At 41.8% G+C, this 17,393-nt stretch overlaps 1 protein-coding gene across 5 annotated transcripts in view; it reads left to right on the forward strand.

Annotated features, from left to right (window-relative positions):
* Window positions 1-17,393, forward strand: part of kiaa0930 — a 131,144-nt gene that overhangs the window by 65,283 nt on the left and 48,468 nt on the right. For 4 of the 5 annotated variants that reach the window (XM_068050824.1, XM_068050827.1, XM_068050825.1 and 1 more), the window contains exons 3-6: window positions 3,761-3,865; window positions 9,607-9,684; window positions 10,757-10,858; window positions 15,862-16,002. In XM_068050824.1, the coding sequence (XP_067906925.1) occupies window positions 3,761-3,865; window positions 9,607-9,684; window positions 10,757-10,858; window positions 15,862-16,002 (426 nt within the window). The remainder of the gene's footprint in view (window positions 1-3,760; window positions 3,866-9,606; window positions 9,685-10,756; window positions 10,859-15,861; window positions 16,003-17,393) is intronic. The other variant, XM_068050826.1, reaches the window with a different exon arrangement.

Consider the following 17,393-nt stretch of genomic DNA (forward strand, 5'->3'; position numbering starts at 1 on the left):
AATTTACCTACCAACCTGCAAGTCTTTTGGCTGTGGGAGGAAACCAGAGCACCCGGAGAAAACCCACGCAGACACAGGGAGAACTTGCAAACTCCACACAGGCAGTACCCAGAATTGAACCCGGGTCGCTGGAGCGATGAGGCTGCGGTGCTAACCACTGCGCCACTGTGCCCTTTTACGAGGGCATCAGTCTCTCGCTATTCTCTCAAATGGGATCTGGCAATGTAACATCTTGGTGCTTTGACTCCCATTGTGGACTGGTGAGATTCAGGCTGTTGGATTCTGACAGCTGCATCAAGGAGCTGTTAAGTGACTGTAATCTCCCAATGGATAAAACCCTCAAATCTCAATCATGGAAGCAACGGGTAGAAATGATGTACTTAACAATCCCCAGGTAATAACTAGTGAAAGGTCAAGGCAGAATGCTCTCTGGCTGCTGGTGGTCTGTGGTTACACAGTGTTCTTGGCAGGAAACATGTAAGTTACGAAAAAAAGCCTGTAAAATGGTTTGCTGCCAAGTGGCTTTTTTTCCCCGAAAAGTATAAAGGAGAAATGGCAGAGATTACAAGTGAAACCGCGTTGAATTCTCTAATCTCTAAATGATGGGGCCCAGATTGGGTGAGTGTTATTGTCATTTCATTATTGGACAGACCTTTTCCTTCCCTTTCCCTGTCCCAGACTCCTTAAACCTTGGGGTGTGTGTGTGTGTGTCTGGGAGGGGGTGGGTGTTGAGGGGTGTGTATATGAGACTTGCTCTCGCATCTTTGTTATGAAGCGATAAAAAGCTGTCCAAAAACTTCAGAAAAGCTGTGTAGTCCCCATAAAGTCAGTGCATCAAAAATGGCATTATTATAAACCCATGATAGGTGCAGCTGCAAAGGCTATAGCATTAAGTTGCAGAAGGTACCCAACCTTTCTTTGTGCTTTTTTCCTCATACACCATTATACGAACAAATTTTGATGGTAATTTTGATAAAGGATCTGGGGGCCATGCTCCTGCTGAAACATTGAGAATGCATCTTTTTTAAAATTCCATACATTTCAAGTTTTTATTCTTTCATGGGATGTGGGCGTCGCTGGCTAGGATTGCATTTATTGCCCATTCCTAATTGCCCTTGAGAAGGTGGTGGTGAGCTTGTATTTCACAATTGATTCCTTTTTTTAAAAAAAAGGAAAATCTATCTGTGGTATTTGGATTTTCAACTGACAAACCAGACCATCCCTAAGTTTCCTCAACTTTTACCCTCCCGGATCCAAATCCTTGCCCTGCTACACAGAGGCCTCTGACTCCCTGGACACTGCTCAAAGTACTCTCTCTCCTCCAACCCTCCCAATTCATTCCTCCTTGTCTGCTTTGTCCCATGCACTTCCATTTCTCCCTCTCTCCTTGGCATTCCTGAGTGCTGTTGCTAATGGAAATGATTTTCTGAATGTGAGGATTCAGAGCTTTAGTGTCGAACAGCAGGAGTTGCTTCCATTAGCGACAGAAGTGGTGTTCTCTACCTATGGGGAAAGTGCCTCAGCATTAATCCTCTCTCCAGCCTAACAGGTGGTACAGTGCGCGACTGTAGCCTACTGGAGTAAAAACCTTTACTGATAATGAACCATATCAGCACAGTTTCCTGCATGTTTTTTATACTTTTTACAAACAAATCTCCTCTTCCACCAAATATCCCCTCCCCTTTATTCATTGCCATAACCAGTTGAGCCATCGGGGAGCTTTCTTTGTCCCTCTTGAGCCAGTTTTTGTTTTGCCAGTGAATCCATTAGGGAAATGGAATTGTATTGAGTTTGCAGTTCAGTCACACTACTTTCAAAGCTTGACATTAGGCAGCTTCAAAAAGCAAATTCCCTCAGAAGTCACATGATCAAACCTCAAGGTTTGCGGAATCTACTGTGCTTGGACTGTAGAATCCCATTTCCACTTTACATGTTGATTTACTTCAAGCTGTATTGGAGGTCCAGTTTTCAATGCTTGGCTCCCAGCCAGAACATATCTTAGACTACCTCTGAACAAAGAGGAGGAGAAATCACTTCGAGTGTCGCCCACGCAAATGGATTCTCTTTCCAGTCCTTCAGTGAAGTCTATCTGATGCACTCGTCAATATTAACTTGTTATTATTTGGGGGGGGGGGGTGAGGGGGGCAGGTTTCTGTGTGCGAAGGGAAAGCCCATTCACATTGATATCCTCCTTGCAACATTGGGACTAAAGGCCTGCTCAGGTCAGGGGAAAAAAACCCGACCCGAACCCGACAGAACCATGTCGGACCTGGCCTGAGTCCCTCCATTTTTCCCGTGCCCGGCCCGACCTGATCACTGGAATGTTCCCTTCCCCTACCTTGCGACTCTGAATCTGCAGGAAGCTGCAGCATGAGCGTGATGACATCATAGAGACGCTCACTGCGCAGACTCAGTTTCCCTCCTTGATGTCCTGGACTCTCAGCTCAGGTAGGTTTTTTACTTTTAACACTTACCAGCAATACTTACTCTGTGTCCGTGTCCGATCCCAACCCGAGCCCGAAAGCCGGACCCGGAAGAGCGACCTGACCCAACCCAAACCCGACACGTGTCGTTGGGTCCCATTGGGTTCGGCTCGGGTAGCAGGCCTTTAATTGGGACTTTTTTTTTTAACATTAAAAAGCAATATGTGCAGAACAACACAAGTTGTAGCAGAGTATGTAACAAATTTAGCAGTTATATAGCTAGTTATATATTTAATTCAAAAGGTGAACAGAACAAATCAATACCTGTGTATAATAAAGCAGGATCCAACGGTTCCAAATGGTTTCTATGTAGAGACATGGATTACAAATCCATAATCAGTTGGAATTGCAGGAAACTAATTAAAGGGTGCTTGGAGAAAATTATTTTGTGGTGAAACTATAGTTTTGTCTTTCACAATCTCAACTGAAATGAGAAGTAAAGTCAGGCCCACTTTCGTTCTGTTCGTTCCCTCTTGTTACCAGTTTGCTAACCAACGGAAACAACAATTCTGTAAACTCATTATTATTAACCTTTTTGTTATAAGCCTTCATAATCTTGAAGACCTTTTCAGGCCTTAACTTTCTGAACCCCAGTCAGTAGAGGGGAAAAATTAACTCCAAATTTCTCTCTATAGCTGTAGCTGACTGTCCCAGGGAGCATCCTTGAGAGACTGTGCTGCGATTGCTCGACTGCTATTGGCTCTCTCCAAGAATCAGATGCTCAAATGTTTCAACTTGTGGCCTAACTAAGACTTTGTACAAGTTCAATATTAATTATTTTTGCTTTTGTATTCTATGTCTCTTGAACAAAACCAAGGATTTTGTTTGTACTGCCACCTTTAATGGTCTAGATCTTGCACAACAGGGTCCTTCTCCTCCAGTCCCTTTTTAAAGTCTTACCATTTTAAGCTGAGTTTCCTTCTCCTATTACTTGCAAAGTGTTATTTTTGTATTGTTCCACATTGTACTGCATGTGTCACTTATCTATACCCACTTAGCCTATCTATACCCTTCTGCAGTCTTTCACAATCCCCGTCATAATTTTCTGTAAGTTCTAATGTGCTCTCATTTCCGAAAGGGACCTGGAATATGGCTTTCATGGGGAAAATAATGGAATTAGATTCCCCAAAACATCAGTAGAAAACTCAGAATATAATGTAAGAGCAAAATAATTCAACTCCTTTCGATTCTGTGAATCTGCTGATCTGGCATTAGCCCAGTGTGGAAATATTAAGTGAGAACATTTTTGTTTTTTCCTCTTTTTGTTGAACTGCCAGATTGAAGTTGAAGTTTACCGCAGAGATTCCAAGAAGCTGCCTGGTCTCGGTGACCCAGACATTGACTGGGAGGAGAGCGTTTACCTGAACCTCGTTTTGCAGAAGGTACAGTGAGACTGGATAGTTTCTTATTGGTAACGCACCATCCTTGAGATGCAATACCCAAGATTCTATCTAAACCAGTGAAGCCTATAATATCCTGCTGGCCATTGGCCAGGCAGCTTGTTCCATTTTCTGTTACCAGAAGTCTCTGCAATTGCCAGTTGCTTACGTAATTTTTAAAATGCATAAAGTCGAGATGGATTTCCTGCTCCAAGTAGACTTAAATGATGTATCTGATGTGGTATTGAAGTAAAACAGGCCAGGTAGCTTCTATGTTTAGGCCTTGGTCTGTACTAAGTGAGTGAACTTCAACCTGGTTAACAATGAGGGGGGCTCTATCAAATTGGTCTCCCTGTCTCTGGAGGGGAAAGTCAACCAGGGTTCACAGTCCTGGAACAACTTTACAGAACAATAATTGAACTTTAAAATAAACTAATTACTGTTAAGCGTTTTTGTGGAAGTGACAATGTGCTAGGTAAGGTTTGAATTTTTTTCCTTTTCTGTTCACTGTCTAGTGACTTGGTGAAAGCGTGTATGTGGGAACATAAATTGAAGACCGATAAGGCTGACTTTGCCCTTCTAATTGAATAGCTCAGTAACACTTAATGTTCTAGCCTTGCATAAGGAGTTGTTTTCTTTACAAACACTGTAAATAAGGAGGGAGAAATTTCACTAGAAAAATGCACCCTTTTAATACCCTTTCAGTTCCTTCAGACCAGAGCCACTGCAGTGTAAATGTTATAATCACTGCCCATAAAATCTCTTCCTACAGGTGGGACTAATTTCTCGAGAATCAGACACTGATTGTAGCTGAACTAGAGCACCCTCTAGTGGCAGCTCCATTTTTAATTGTTAATCTGATTTAGTGGACCATAATTGGCTGCAGCAGCGAATCTAGCAAGGGAAACCTGAGTGTTCAGGGCAAGCAACTGTGCATCTTCATAACCAATCCAATTAAAGGATTGAGGATTGCAATATTAGCAGCACAATGAAGTATAAATTTAGAGTGGGTGACTTCAATGCCAAATCAGGAACAGAAAGAGAAATAGAGCAGGAAAAAAAGATTGGTTTAAGTGAGAGGGGTGTAGGGGTGTGGGGGGGGGGGAGTCAAAGGAAAAGTAACTTTAAAAAAAAAGTTACAATTTTAAATTTCCAACAACAAATTAAAATTGGAATGAATGAGACTTGATGCTTACCATTAACTTTAGTTGCAGAGAGGTTATTTGGCAATAATTAACACTTATCATGTCATCAAGAGGGTACTTGGATTGAAATGGGAATTACAATTTTCTGTGGTGAGTTTAGTTTATATTCTGCATTTCCAGTGACTTCATGCCATTCAATGTATTTCAGTAGTGAGATGACATTTTTGCAAAGCTAACAACGGAGCAGCACAACTCTGCCAACAACTCTTGGATCTCCACGTTTAACTGTGCATCTGCCCTTGCCTTATGTTGCTGAAATATTGTGCATGAATAACCTCTAGTGCCATTAGCCTTGCTGTTATTGATGGCAGATTATGGTCAATTTTGCAGCACAGAAAAAGGCCATTCAACCCATTGTACCTGTGCCGGCTTTTTGAATTAGTCCCACTCCATTGCTCTTTCCCCATAACCCTGCAAATGTTTCCTTTTCAAGTATATGTGCAATTGTCTTTTGGAAGCTCATGCGCATGGGATAACACCAAGCTGATCCTTAGGACCAAGCTGATGGTTTATAAGGCCTGGGTGCTCAGCACCTTGCTGTATTGCTCTGAAACATGGGCGAATTACAATTATGAGGAAAAGAAGCTCAATAATTTCCATCTTTGATATCTGCACTGCATTATGGTCCTATCCTGATGGGGCACATCACAAATTCGGTAGTTCCCTCAAAGGTAGAGCTCCCAAGTATGTTGGCCCTAATCAAACAGGGGCAGCTTTGGTAGATCGGATACATCTGCATACCCAAGGACCTTCTTTTCGGTGAGGTAGCCAGAGCCAGACAACCAGTGGGACGCCCAAAGCTCCGCTTCAAGGATGCTTGCAAGTGTGACATGAAGGCCCTGAATGTCGACCATTGCACCTGGGAGCCACTAGCTGGTGAGAGAGCGAAATGGTGACCCATCCTGTGGACTGGTGTACACTACCACAATGACCAGTTGCTACAGCAGCTTGGAAATAGGTAACGGCAAAAACAACAACTCTCAGTGTCACTTGGCACCTTCACATGCAGCACTTGTGGCAGAAGCTTCCTCTCAAGGATTGACCTTCACAGCCATCAGCAAAGGTGCACCAAGAGAAGACACACCACCTAAATGGATTGTTTACTGCATGTCCATTTCTCGTAGATGGAAGGATGGCGGCCATATTTTTGGAAGCTGCAATCAAATCTGCTTCCAGCACCCCTTTCAGACAGTGCATTCCAGATCATAATGACGTATTTTATGTTCTTTTGCCAACTCTCTTAAATCTGTGTCCTCTGGTTATCGATCTCCCCCCGCCAGTGAAAACAGTTTCTCCTTATTTGCTGTCAAAATCCTTCAACATTTGAACACCTCAATTAAATCTCCCTTTAATCTTCTCTACTCTAAGCAAAACAATCCCAGTTTCTCTTGTCTTGCGGTAAAGGGTTCAGCTCGACTGTTATCGCTGCCCTAAATTCCACTCAATAAGCTCTTTATTTGCAAATCTTGAATATTTTAAATCTATAAATGTTTATTTTTATCCCACGGGCGTTAACAGGAGCTTGTGGTTTGTGCAGTGATGGGTATTTCAGCTATGATCTTCACCCCAGGGACTGTATTAGTCAGTGAATCTGATGAGTGGGGGGCATTCTGTCAACACACAAACCTGTACTTTTTCCAAAAAAAAAAGGATATAAAATGATTAGATATTTTTGACAGGGAGCTTCTTTACTTCATATATAATAGCTTAGTGAATTATGGTGCTTGATTAACACCCCAGAGGTTATGAATTCAAATTCAACAGTGACAAATTGTGAAATTGGATTTGTGTAATCTGTCAATTTGTGGTAAAGTACAAGTATGAAACTTAAATTTCTCTCTCCTGCTGCTGGGGTATATAATGATATGTGCTGCCCCCTTGTGCCGTCTGGACTACAAGTGACTCCAGTTCCACACTGTGGTTAATTCTTTATACCATCAGGGATGCCTTGCCAGAGTTGTCCACATTTCCAAGTCCGAGAAAAGCAAATACGGGAAAATGTCATTCTGGATATGTTATTGAAAATTTACAAAATTGCCATTTAAAAAAAAAAAACTGTTAACTGGGAGGAAGAATCCCACTGAACTTGTCTGTATTTGCTTTCTTGGAAATCTGTTAAATTGTTTAATTTTAATTTAATAGCTTTTGTTTGTGCAATAAAACAAAGGCGCACACTTTTTTTGCTTTTTGTGTAATGTTTGTTTAATTTGTAAGAGTTATTTCCCCCCCTCCTCTCCTCCCCTCCCCAAGTGTAACCCAGGAGAGGGGAACACTGGAGCTGGATGCTATGAACCCCCTCCCCGCTCCGCCAGGAGGTCTGGACGGCAAACTTTTCACAAACTGCCTCTTCTCTCAGTCATCATTAGCAACTACTCAATTTTTGTGAGGTGCATGGGGTGCCGCTGTATCTCTAACAATGCTTCAAATGAGCCAGTCTCTGAGTCAGAGTCATTTATGGCACAGAGGGAGCCATTCGGTCCATCAATTTCATGCCGGCTCTCCACAGAGCAATCCAGTCAGTCCTACTCCCCTGCTCAATTCCCATAACCCTGCAAGCTTATTTCCTTCAAGTGGTCATCCAATTTCCTTCTGAAATCATTAATTGTCTCCACTTCTATTATCCCCGTAGGCAGCGAGTTCCAGGTCATTAACATCCATTGTGTTTTTTTTTGAAAAAAGTTCTTCCTCACATTCACCCTGCATCTCTTGCCCGAAACCTTCAATCTGTGTCCCCTTGTACCATTGGGTAATGCAAACAGCTTTTCCTTGTCTAACTTATCTAAGCCTCTTCTACACCTCCTATTAAATCTCCCCTCAATCTCCTTTGCTCTAAGGACACTGACCCTCCTATTCCACAAGCCTCAATTTTTTAAACCAGCCTTTTATGTGGTACCTCATCAAACGCTTTCTTAAAATCCATCTCAATAACATCTGCACCATTCCCTTCATCAACCTTCTCTGTTACTTCATCAAAAAATTCAATTAGATTAGTCAAACGTGATCTTTTACAAATCCGTGCTGGCTATCCTTATTTTACCAGATTGTTTCGAAACCTTTACCCCCTACTGATGATAAATTAACTGGCCTGTAGTTGCTAGGAATGTCCTTGCACCTTTTCTTGAATAAGGGTGTCACATTTACCATCTCTAATCATCAGGCACCTCTCCCGTATCTAGGGACGATTGGAAGATTATAGTAAGCCCTTCCACTATCTCCACCCTCACTTCCTTTAGCAACCTGGGATGCAAGCCATCTGGACCAGACAACTTATCTATCCTAAGCATAGCCAGCCTTCCCAGAACCCCTCTCCCCCCCACCCCACCACCCCCTGTTGATCTTTACCCTATCCATTGCCTCTACTCTCTCTGCTTCTACTGATGTTTTGTCAGATTCCTCTTGCTTATTAAGTACTGATACAAAGTACTCATGAAGTATTCTAGCCTTGCCCTGTGTCTCCAGGCATATAATTACCCTCTTTGTCCCTAATAGGCTCCACTCCACCTCTTACTACCCACTTACTATTTACATGCTGAGAGAAAATGTTTGGGTTCCCTTTTATGTTGACTGCCATTCCATTCTCATTCTCTCTTTGCTGGTCTTATTTTCCTATTCACCTCTCCTCTAAACTTATTGTATATAGCCTGGTTCTTGCTTGAAGAATTCACCTGACATGCATCATAAATCATCCTAATCTCTCCCTCATCATCCAAGGAGCCCATTCACCCTGTTGGGATGTACCTACTCTGTACCTGAAGCACCTCTTCCTTAAAGCTAACCCATTGTTCCCATACAGCTTTTCTTGTCAGTCTTTGGTTCCACTTTACCCTGGCTATATCCCTTCTCCTCATGTTGAAATTTTCCCTCTTCCAATCCAGACATTCTACCTTACTTCATTTCTTGCTTTTCTGCATTACGAGTCTAAACCTTAAGATGATGACACTTATCCAAGTGCTCCCCGACTGACACTTGGTACACTTGGTCCTCCTCATTCTCCACACCAGATCCAGCAATGCCTCCTTTCTAGTTGGGCTGAGAACATACTTATCAAGGAAGTTCTCCTGAACACATTTCAGAAATTCCTGCCCCTCCTTACCCTCACATAGCATTACACCATTCAGAACATCTGGTAATAGGTTCACTTTCACAATTAATTTAGGGCAATGAAGAGAACCAGTAGGCACCTGGATGGCTCAGGTAAGAATACTTACTGCTGTGGTACTGAGTCACCAGACTAGGGAGGTTTAAATGTTGACCTGTGGTGAATTAGCTGGTGCTAGTCAGGGCAGCTATAACTGAGCTTAGTGGGCTATGGAGTGGACAAAAATCAGTTAGCATTCCCATTCCACACCTGTATCCAGCATAACATGCTAGAAAATGCACAATTATGGATCTCTGGTGAAAGCAGAATTGTCTTGATGCACCATACACTTGAACAGCCTTTCAACACAGTTTAGATTTGCAGGTAACAGATGGGCACTTGGATAAGTTGCCAGAAGGCTGCACAGTTGGTACAAAATCTACTTTTCTCTATTTCTGCAGCTGGAATATGTAGTGACTTGTGCTGTGTGCACACGCTCAGATGGAGGAGACATTCACATCCATAAGAAGAAATCGCAGGTGAGTGGCTAACTCTATTGTGCATGCCAAGGTACTCGCGATATGGAAAGTATGGTCCTGCTGGTCTTGATTGGTTTTTAAGACATTTTGCTGAGGAAAGGTAAAATTCCAAAACACTCTAAATAGTTAAAAACCTAAGGCCCGATTTTGGGTTCAGCGGAGTTCCAAAGAAGGGTCACTGACCCGAAACGTTAACTCTGCTTCTCTTTCCACAGATGCTGCCAGACCTGCTGAGTGGTTCCAGCATTTCTTGTTTTAATAACACAAATTTTACTTCTGCCTAAAACAATGAGTAAATTTCCACAACTTCAGTTCAGTATTGCATTGCCATTTTCTTCATTACTACTTTGCCATACAAGAAATTACATCAATGTCTAGAACATTTTCCACCAAGGTTGGCCTCAATTAGAAGCTAAACTTTAGGCTTGTAACTCAATTTAATTTTTTATTTAAATTGAACCAGTTTCAAATTCATGACAACCAGGAAACATAAGAGTTCTGTACCTATATTTAATGTGTCCATAGGGAATAGGTGCTTTAAAGTGAATGGTATGCCGCATTGTACATGAGCACAAGTAAGTGTAATATGCATCTCTCAGTTTTGGCCTGGTTTTAGTGCTTCAACAGCTATTTCCAGGCAAGTTTAAATCCGGTTTCTTTCTCTATCTTCCTCACTACTAATCGGCAAATAATCATTGCCAGTGCACTGGTAAACGAAAGCCGTACCTCCTCAATGGGTATATTGTGAAGGCTGCCTCAGTGGGTTTATTGGGCAAGCTGCCAATAATTGTACAAGAGGCAACTCAACAGGTTAGTTACCATCTGTGCTTTGACCTGTTTTCAAATGGTGAGTGATATCAACACCAGACTTTGCCAATCACTCATTACCTTCCATTAAAGCAGTGAATCTCACAGCAGTAGTTCAACTTGTGTATAAGACTGCAGACTTTCTGTTGATTTCCGACAGGGATTATGGCTGTGGTAATATTTAAGTTGTCATAGTTTATTGGGATACTGCACTTTCTCCTCTGTTTAAAATCAAAATCACTTTTCCTGTTTTTTTTTTTTACAGCAAGTATTTGCTTCCCCAAGCAAGCACCCAATGGATAGTAAAGGAGAGGAATCCAAAATCAGTTATCCAAACATCTTCTTCATGATTGACAGTTTTGAAGAGGTAATCTTTTTCTAGTATATACTGGAAGGCCTCCACAGGAAATCCTGGGGCTGGGGGCATCATTATGTTTAGCAGCTGAATTGGCCCATCTATCTCAAGTCATTGGCTCACAAGTGAAACTTGAGTAATGATCCAAATAGGCAAATTCAGGAAACTATAGCTGCTTGTAAATTTCAGGCTCCAGATCAATGCTGTGATCTTTTTTTTTAAAAAAACTGGCATCTGCAATGAAGTGTGGTTCTTGGACATGTAATGGCTCTCTGTTACATGCACACATCCCTTTAAACCAGTGCTCAGGTATTCCCTGTAGGGAAGTGGTGTCGATAAACAACAATATTAATAAGCATTCATGCTTGTTACCTTTATACTTCACTATTCTGACACACTCCTGCCCATCCTCCCATGATCCACCTTCCATAAACTTGAGGTTATCCAAAACTCTGCTGCTCGTGTCTTAACTCTCGCCAAGTCCCGTTCACATATCACTCCTGTGCTCACTGACCTACATTGGCTCCTGGTTAAGCAACACCTTGATTTTAAAATTCTCATCCTTGTTTTCAAATACCTCCATGGCCTCTTCCTTCCCTATCTCTCTAATCTCCTCCAGCCCCACAACTCTCCGAGCTATCTGTTCTCCAATTCTGAGTCTTGAGCATCTCCGCTTTTAATAGCTCCATCATTGGTGGCTGTGCCTTCAGCTGCCAAGGCCCTAGGCTCTGGAATTTCCTCTAAACCCCTCTGCCTTTCTTTCTTCCTTTTTTAAGACACTGTTTAAGACCTTCCTCTTTGACCAAGATTGTGGTCCTTCGCCTAACATCTCATGTGGCTTGCTGTTGAATCTCGTTTTATAATGCCCATGTGAAGTACCTTAGAACGTTTTATTACGTTAAAGCTGCTCTATAAATTCAAGTTGGTGGAGATAATGATGATGACTTCTAATAAGACGTTAAACTAATAGAAAAGACCAAGTCCTAAAGTGTGCCAGAAATGAAAGTAGACAGGGAAATAGATACTGTGCTGAAGTTGAGGAGAAGAAGGAAATATAATGCACCACAGTTGAAGGATGCCACTTATGAGAGTCACCGGTGCAGAAAGCGGCGTGAAAACAGGATTCTAGGGAGTAGTGAGAGAAATGGACACAGTCACGTGGTACCAGAGTTTAAGAACTTTACAGTGAAATGAACAGTTAGAACAGGACACATCGAGGTCAATTAGCATGCATTGTTGGTGGAAAGCTCCCTATATTAACAGCTTGGTAGGATATGAGGCTCAATAATCTTTTCAGATTAGTATAATGTTAGAAAAATGAAAAAGAAACTCAGTTGTCTTAGATTTTTAAGATTGTTCAGTTGTGATATATATTTATATAAAATGTATGATGCCTGGTGCATTATAGCTAAATATATCTATCTGTCACCTGTCATGCATGGAAGGAGCTATGATGAAATAAACAAAGAAATGGAAAAATTGTGATTTAAAAAAAAAATCAACTGTTAAAACCACAAGAACATGGACACTTGTACCACAGTCAAAATGGAGTAGTTGTCATGTGATTCCTCCTGTATTAGAAATCAACAAACCTGTCTACAAGAATGGAACTCGTGAACCTAGTCTCAAATAGCTCTCAGGGGAGATCCCTTTTGAAATTGAAAAGAGCACTATTGCATTAATGACTCATCACTATGAATGAACTAACAAAGGATTCTGGAGACTGACGAACTCGCAGCTTAAAAACAAAATTGAATAGGTGTGAAATAGCATTGTCTTAACAGAAGGGTCCCCATTTAGCCATCAATCGATAGCCATGGTCTCCACATCCTGGTCCATTTTTTGGTCACACCAGGGGAGTGAGCCATGTGCTTCCTAACAGAAACTCTAATGTGATGAATTTTTACATTAAAAAGGTAACCCTCTGGAGAGGGAGGGTGGGGTTGGGGGTGGGGGAGGTCCAGCTAACACATTCAGAAAGCAATTCAGCCAGAGGCTGTGAAAGAGATCTAGCCAAGGAAGGAAGAAGCCCTGTTACACTTCAACTTGCTACAGCAGAGAACTGAAGGTGACCACCATCTCCAGTCTGAAGTCTTAACACCAGAAATCTACAGCACCTCAACAAGTTCAAGGTTACAAATGCCCAGGCCTGCACCTTTAAAAGACACTGCCCTCCTGAGAAGATCCAACAGGTTTACTGTAAACAACAAACACCTACCTCACGTTGAACTACATCCTGCCCTTTACTCTTATCTATTCAAGCGTGTATGTGTAGTTGTGACCATTTTGGGAATTGTGCAAAAATAGTTATTTTTTTAACCTATAAGAAAGCCTGTCACTTGTCTGCTTATTTGACCCTAAAAAGCACTCGCGGACTAACTCACCATTTTTAACCAACACAATTGGGGTCAGTTGAGAGGTGAACAGTGGGAACCACTCACACCCCTTTCTGCCTGTCCGTAACACCAGTTTTTTTCTGAAGGTTTACGTTTTCAATTTCGTTTCTTCCCTAAGCCAAGGGATCATCACATTGGGGGAAAGTGTTTTCTTTGCCCTCACTCAATGTTGTTTTTCTATTTGTCCAGCAGGAAGTAACATGTCATGAGACAAGTCCTTCTCTGATTTTCTACTCCAGCCCCTCCCTCTGGCTGAGCTACCCAACATATAACACCTATCAGTGGCTCAGTCCATGAGCCTTGGCCCTACTCATTGTGCAGCAGGGGTGTAAATGCAAGAGTTTTAAGTTTTTGGATGTGGTTTTTATTAGTTCAGGGAAGAACCTTAGAATATTCAATTCTTCATCTGGATTTCTAGAAAAAACTATTTCTGCCTGTCCCAATTCTAAATGGAACATCTAAGGTTGTGCACTATACTGTGTTACGACCTCAGTGAGACCGTTAATGTTGGTCTTTTTAAAAATAAAAACAGATATGAAGCCCCATTTTGAAAATTTTCAACAAGATTTCACTTTTTAAGACTTTTACTATAACAACTAAACTAAACGAAATCCCCATTAACTAAATAGTACTTTTTAAGTAGCTGATACCCTAAATTACAAAGAAAGGTATTTTCTTATTAAAATACTGAAACCTCACACCACACTTATCAGTCCTCTATGATGACAAAATCTTTGTTGTTAAAAATCCCAAACTCCTCCCAGTTACAATGCGTTGGATCTCCCAGATCTTTACTTAAAGCCACTGTCCTCTTTGCTCATTTCTCTGAGCGCTTTCAACCTGGACGTCCATGAATAAGGTGATTCCTGGTGATCTTGTTGGTCTTTATCTTCTCTGCAAACTTCAACTTTCAAAACAAGTTCAAGTCTTCACAGCCTTACACTGTATCTTCCGAGAGCAGGCATTCTCTCTCTCTCTCTTCCTTGAGGCTGCCGCTGCTGGTTGTCTTCCTTTCTTACTCTTTCTCTGTTTTCCAGCAAAAAAAACTCTTTGATCTGTGTTCTCTCTTGTCCTGGTAACTAAGATTTTTGTCTTGTCTTTAAGCAGATTGGATGTGAGGTCACCTGGCTCTAAAACGTTTAAAAATCACAGTTTTTAAAAGTCATGTTACAAAGTTCAGCATTCACAACTGTTAAATTAATTATAACTAGAGTATTTTATTTAGAGAGGAAGAACCATCAACCAAACAAACCTGTGATTTTCAGGGGAGGGAAGTGATCTCAGCTGCCTTGATAGAATGACATATTTTCATAATTTGGGGCTTTGATAATTCAAAGTAAGCTACAAAAAGCAATTTAGATCTATTTTCTCAGATGATAACCATATAAGCTGAATTATTGACTGTGTTATGTATGTATTACAGTTGTCAACTTTGGTTGCACCAGTTTCCAGACTCTACATGGAGCTGTGCTGTTATAGGTGTAATCAAGAAGCTTGATTTCAACTCGAGGGATTAATGTGCATGGTTCCAAACTACATACACAAAAAATCAACGCATCAAAAGAGGGCTTTTAAGTTCTTTGCGGAATGCGGATGTACTGCTTTATCTAATTAACAATACGGACGTACGAACATATGAATTAGGAGCAGGAGTGGGTCACTTAGCCCCTTGAGCCTGCTCCGCCATTCAATAAGATCATGGTTGATCTGATTGTAACCTCGACTCCACATTCCCCCTACCCCCGATAACCTTTCACCCCTTGCTTATCAAGAATCTATCTACCTCTCTTAAAAATATTTAAATGCTCTGCTTCCACTGTCTTTTGAGGAAGAGAATTCCAAAGATTCATGACCCTCAGAGAAAAAATTTCTCCTCATATGTCTTAAATGGGTGACCCCTTTTTTTAAATAGACCCCTAGTTCTAGAATCTCCCACAAGAGGAAACATCCTTTCCACATCCACCCTGTCAAGACCCCTCAGGATCTTATACATTTCAATCAAACTGCCTTTTATTCTTCTAAATTCCAGCAGATACAAACCTAGCCTGTCCAACCTTTCCTCCGAAGATAACCTACCATTCCAGGTATTAGTCTAGTAAACCTTCTCTGAACTGCTTCCAACGTATTTACATTGTTCCTTAAATAAGGAGACCAGTACTGTACACAGTACTCCAGATGTGGTCTTGCCAATGCCCTGTATAACTGTTGCATAACCTCTCTACTTTTGTATTCAATTCCCCTCACAATAAATGAGTCTATTAGCTTTCCCAATTACTTGCTGAACCTGCATATTAACCTTTAGCAATTCATGCACTAGGACACCATCTCAGAGCTCTGCAATCTCTCACCATTTAGATAATATGCTTTTTTATTCTTCCTGCCAAAATGGACAATTTCACATTTTTCCACGTGATACTCCATTTGTCAGATCTTTGCCCATTCACTTAACCTATCTATATCTCTTTGTAGCCTCCCTATGTCCTCTTCACAATACTGGAGTCTTGATTGTTCCAGATCCAAGCTGTAGTTTCTGTTTTTCCATATATGGTTGAACCAGTTACCCTGTTCCCATTGATATTACTGAGTAACTTGGTCCTCTTCTGTTATGTGTAATTGCAGGTATTCAGTGACATGTCTGCGGGGGAAGGAGAAATGGTCTGCGTTGAGCTAGTTGCCAGCGATAAAAACAACACGTTTCAGGGAGTAATATTCCAGGGGTCCATAAGATATGAAGCATTAAAGAAGGTGTATGATAACCGGGTAAGCTCTTTACAAAATCACTCTGGGTTTGTGCATTAGAAGCCTAACTGTATTGTGTGGAATCTTACTAGAATTGTATAGGGCCTTGGTGAGACCATACCTGTGGCATTGTGTACAATTTAGGTTTCTTTACCTAAGGAAAGATATACTCGCCTTAAAAGGAGTGTAACAAAGGTTCACAAGACTGATTCCTGGGATGAGGGGATTGACCCATGAGGTGACATTGAGTAGACTAGGCATGTATTCCCTAGAATTTAGAAAAGAGGTGACCTAATTGAAACATAAAATTCTTAAGGGATTTGACAGGGTAGGTATTGGGAGGCTGTTTCCCTTGGCTGGAGAGTGTAGAACACGGGGTTACAGTCTCAGAATAAGGGATTTAGAACTGAGATAAGGAGAAATTGCTTCACTGAAAGGGTTGTGTATCTTTGGAATTCTCTACCCCAGAGAGCTGTGGATCCTCATTTCTTGAGTATATTCAAGATGTAGATAGATTTTGGATACTAAGGGAGTTGAGGGATATGGGGATAGTGTGTGAAGGTACAGGATCTTATTGAATGGTGGAGCAAGCTGGAAGAGCTGAATGGCCTATTCCTGCTCCTGTCTCTTTTATGTTTCTTTCTCATGAGTGGTGGAACATGGTGAAGACCTGTTAATGAGCTGTTCTTGTGTATCTAACTGTCATCGCTTTGAAGTGCCAGTGCAATCATACCCCTGCTCTCACTTGCCTATGTTGGCAACCAGATCCCCAAACCAGCCTCAACTTTAAAATTCCTGCATCGCCTAGCCCCTCCCTATCCCTGTAACCTTCTCAAGGCCTGCAACTCCACTCATTGTCCAGTTACCTCTTTTATTTTATTCATTCGTGGGATGTGGGTGTCGCTGGCTAGGCCAGGATTTATTTCCCATTCCTAATTGCCCTCGAGAAGGTGGTGGTGAGCTGCCTTCTTGAACTGCTGCAGTCCTTGGGGTGTAGGTACACCCACAGTGCTGTTCAGGAGGAAATTTCAGGATTTTGATCCCGCGACAGTGAAGGAACGGCGATATAGTTCCAGGTCAGGATTGTGTGTGGTTTGGAGGGGAACTTGCAGCTGGTGGCGATCCCATGCATCTGCTGCCCTTGTCCTTCTCGGTGGTAGAGGTCCTGGATTTGAAAGGAGCCTTGGTGAGTTGCTGCAGTGTATCTAGTACACACTGCTGCCACTGTGCGTCTGTGGTGGAGGGAGTGAATGTTAAAGGTGTTGGATGGGGTACCAATCAAGCAGACAGCTTTGTCCTGGATGGTGTCGAGCTTCTCGAGTGCTATTGGAGCTGCACTCATCCAGGCAAGTGGAGAGTGTTCTATCACACTCCTGACTTGTTCCTTGTAGATGGTGGACACGGGTTGGGGA

Source organism: Heterodontus francisci, chromosome 18 (assembly GCF_036365525.1).
Source record: "Heterodontus francisci isolate sHetFra1 chromosome 18, sHetFra1.hap1, whole genome shotgun sequence".
Lineage (NCBI taxonomy): Eukaryota > Metazoa > Chordata > Chondrichthyes > Heterodontiformes > Heterodontidae > Heterodontus > Heterodontus francisci.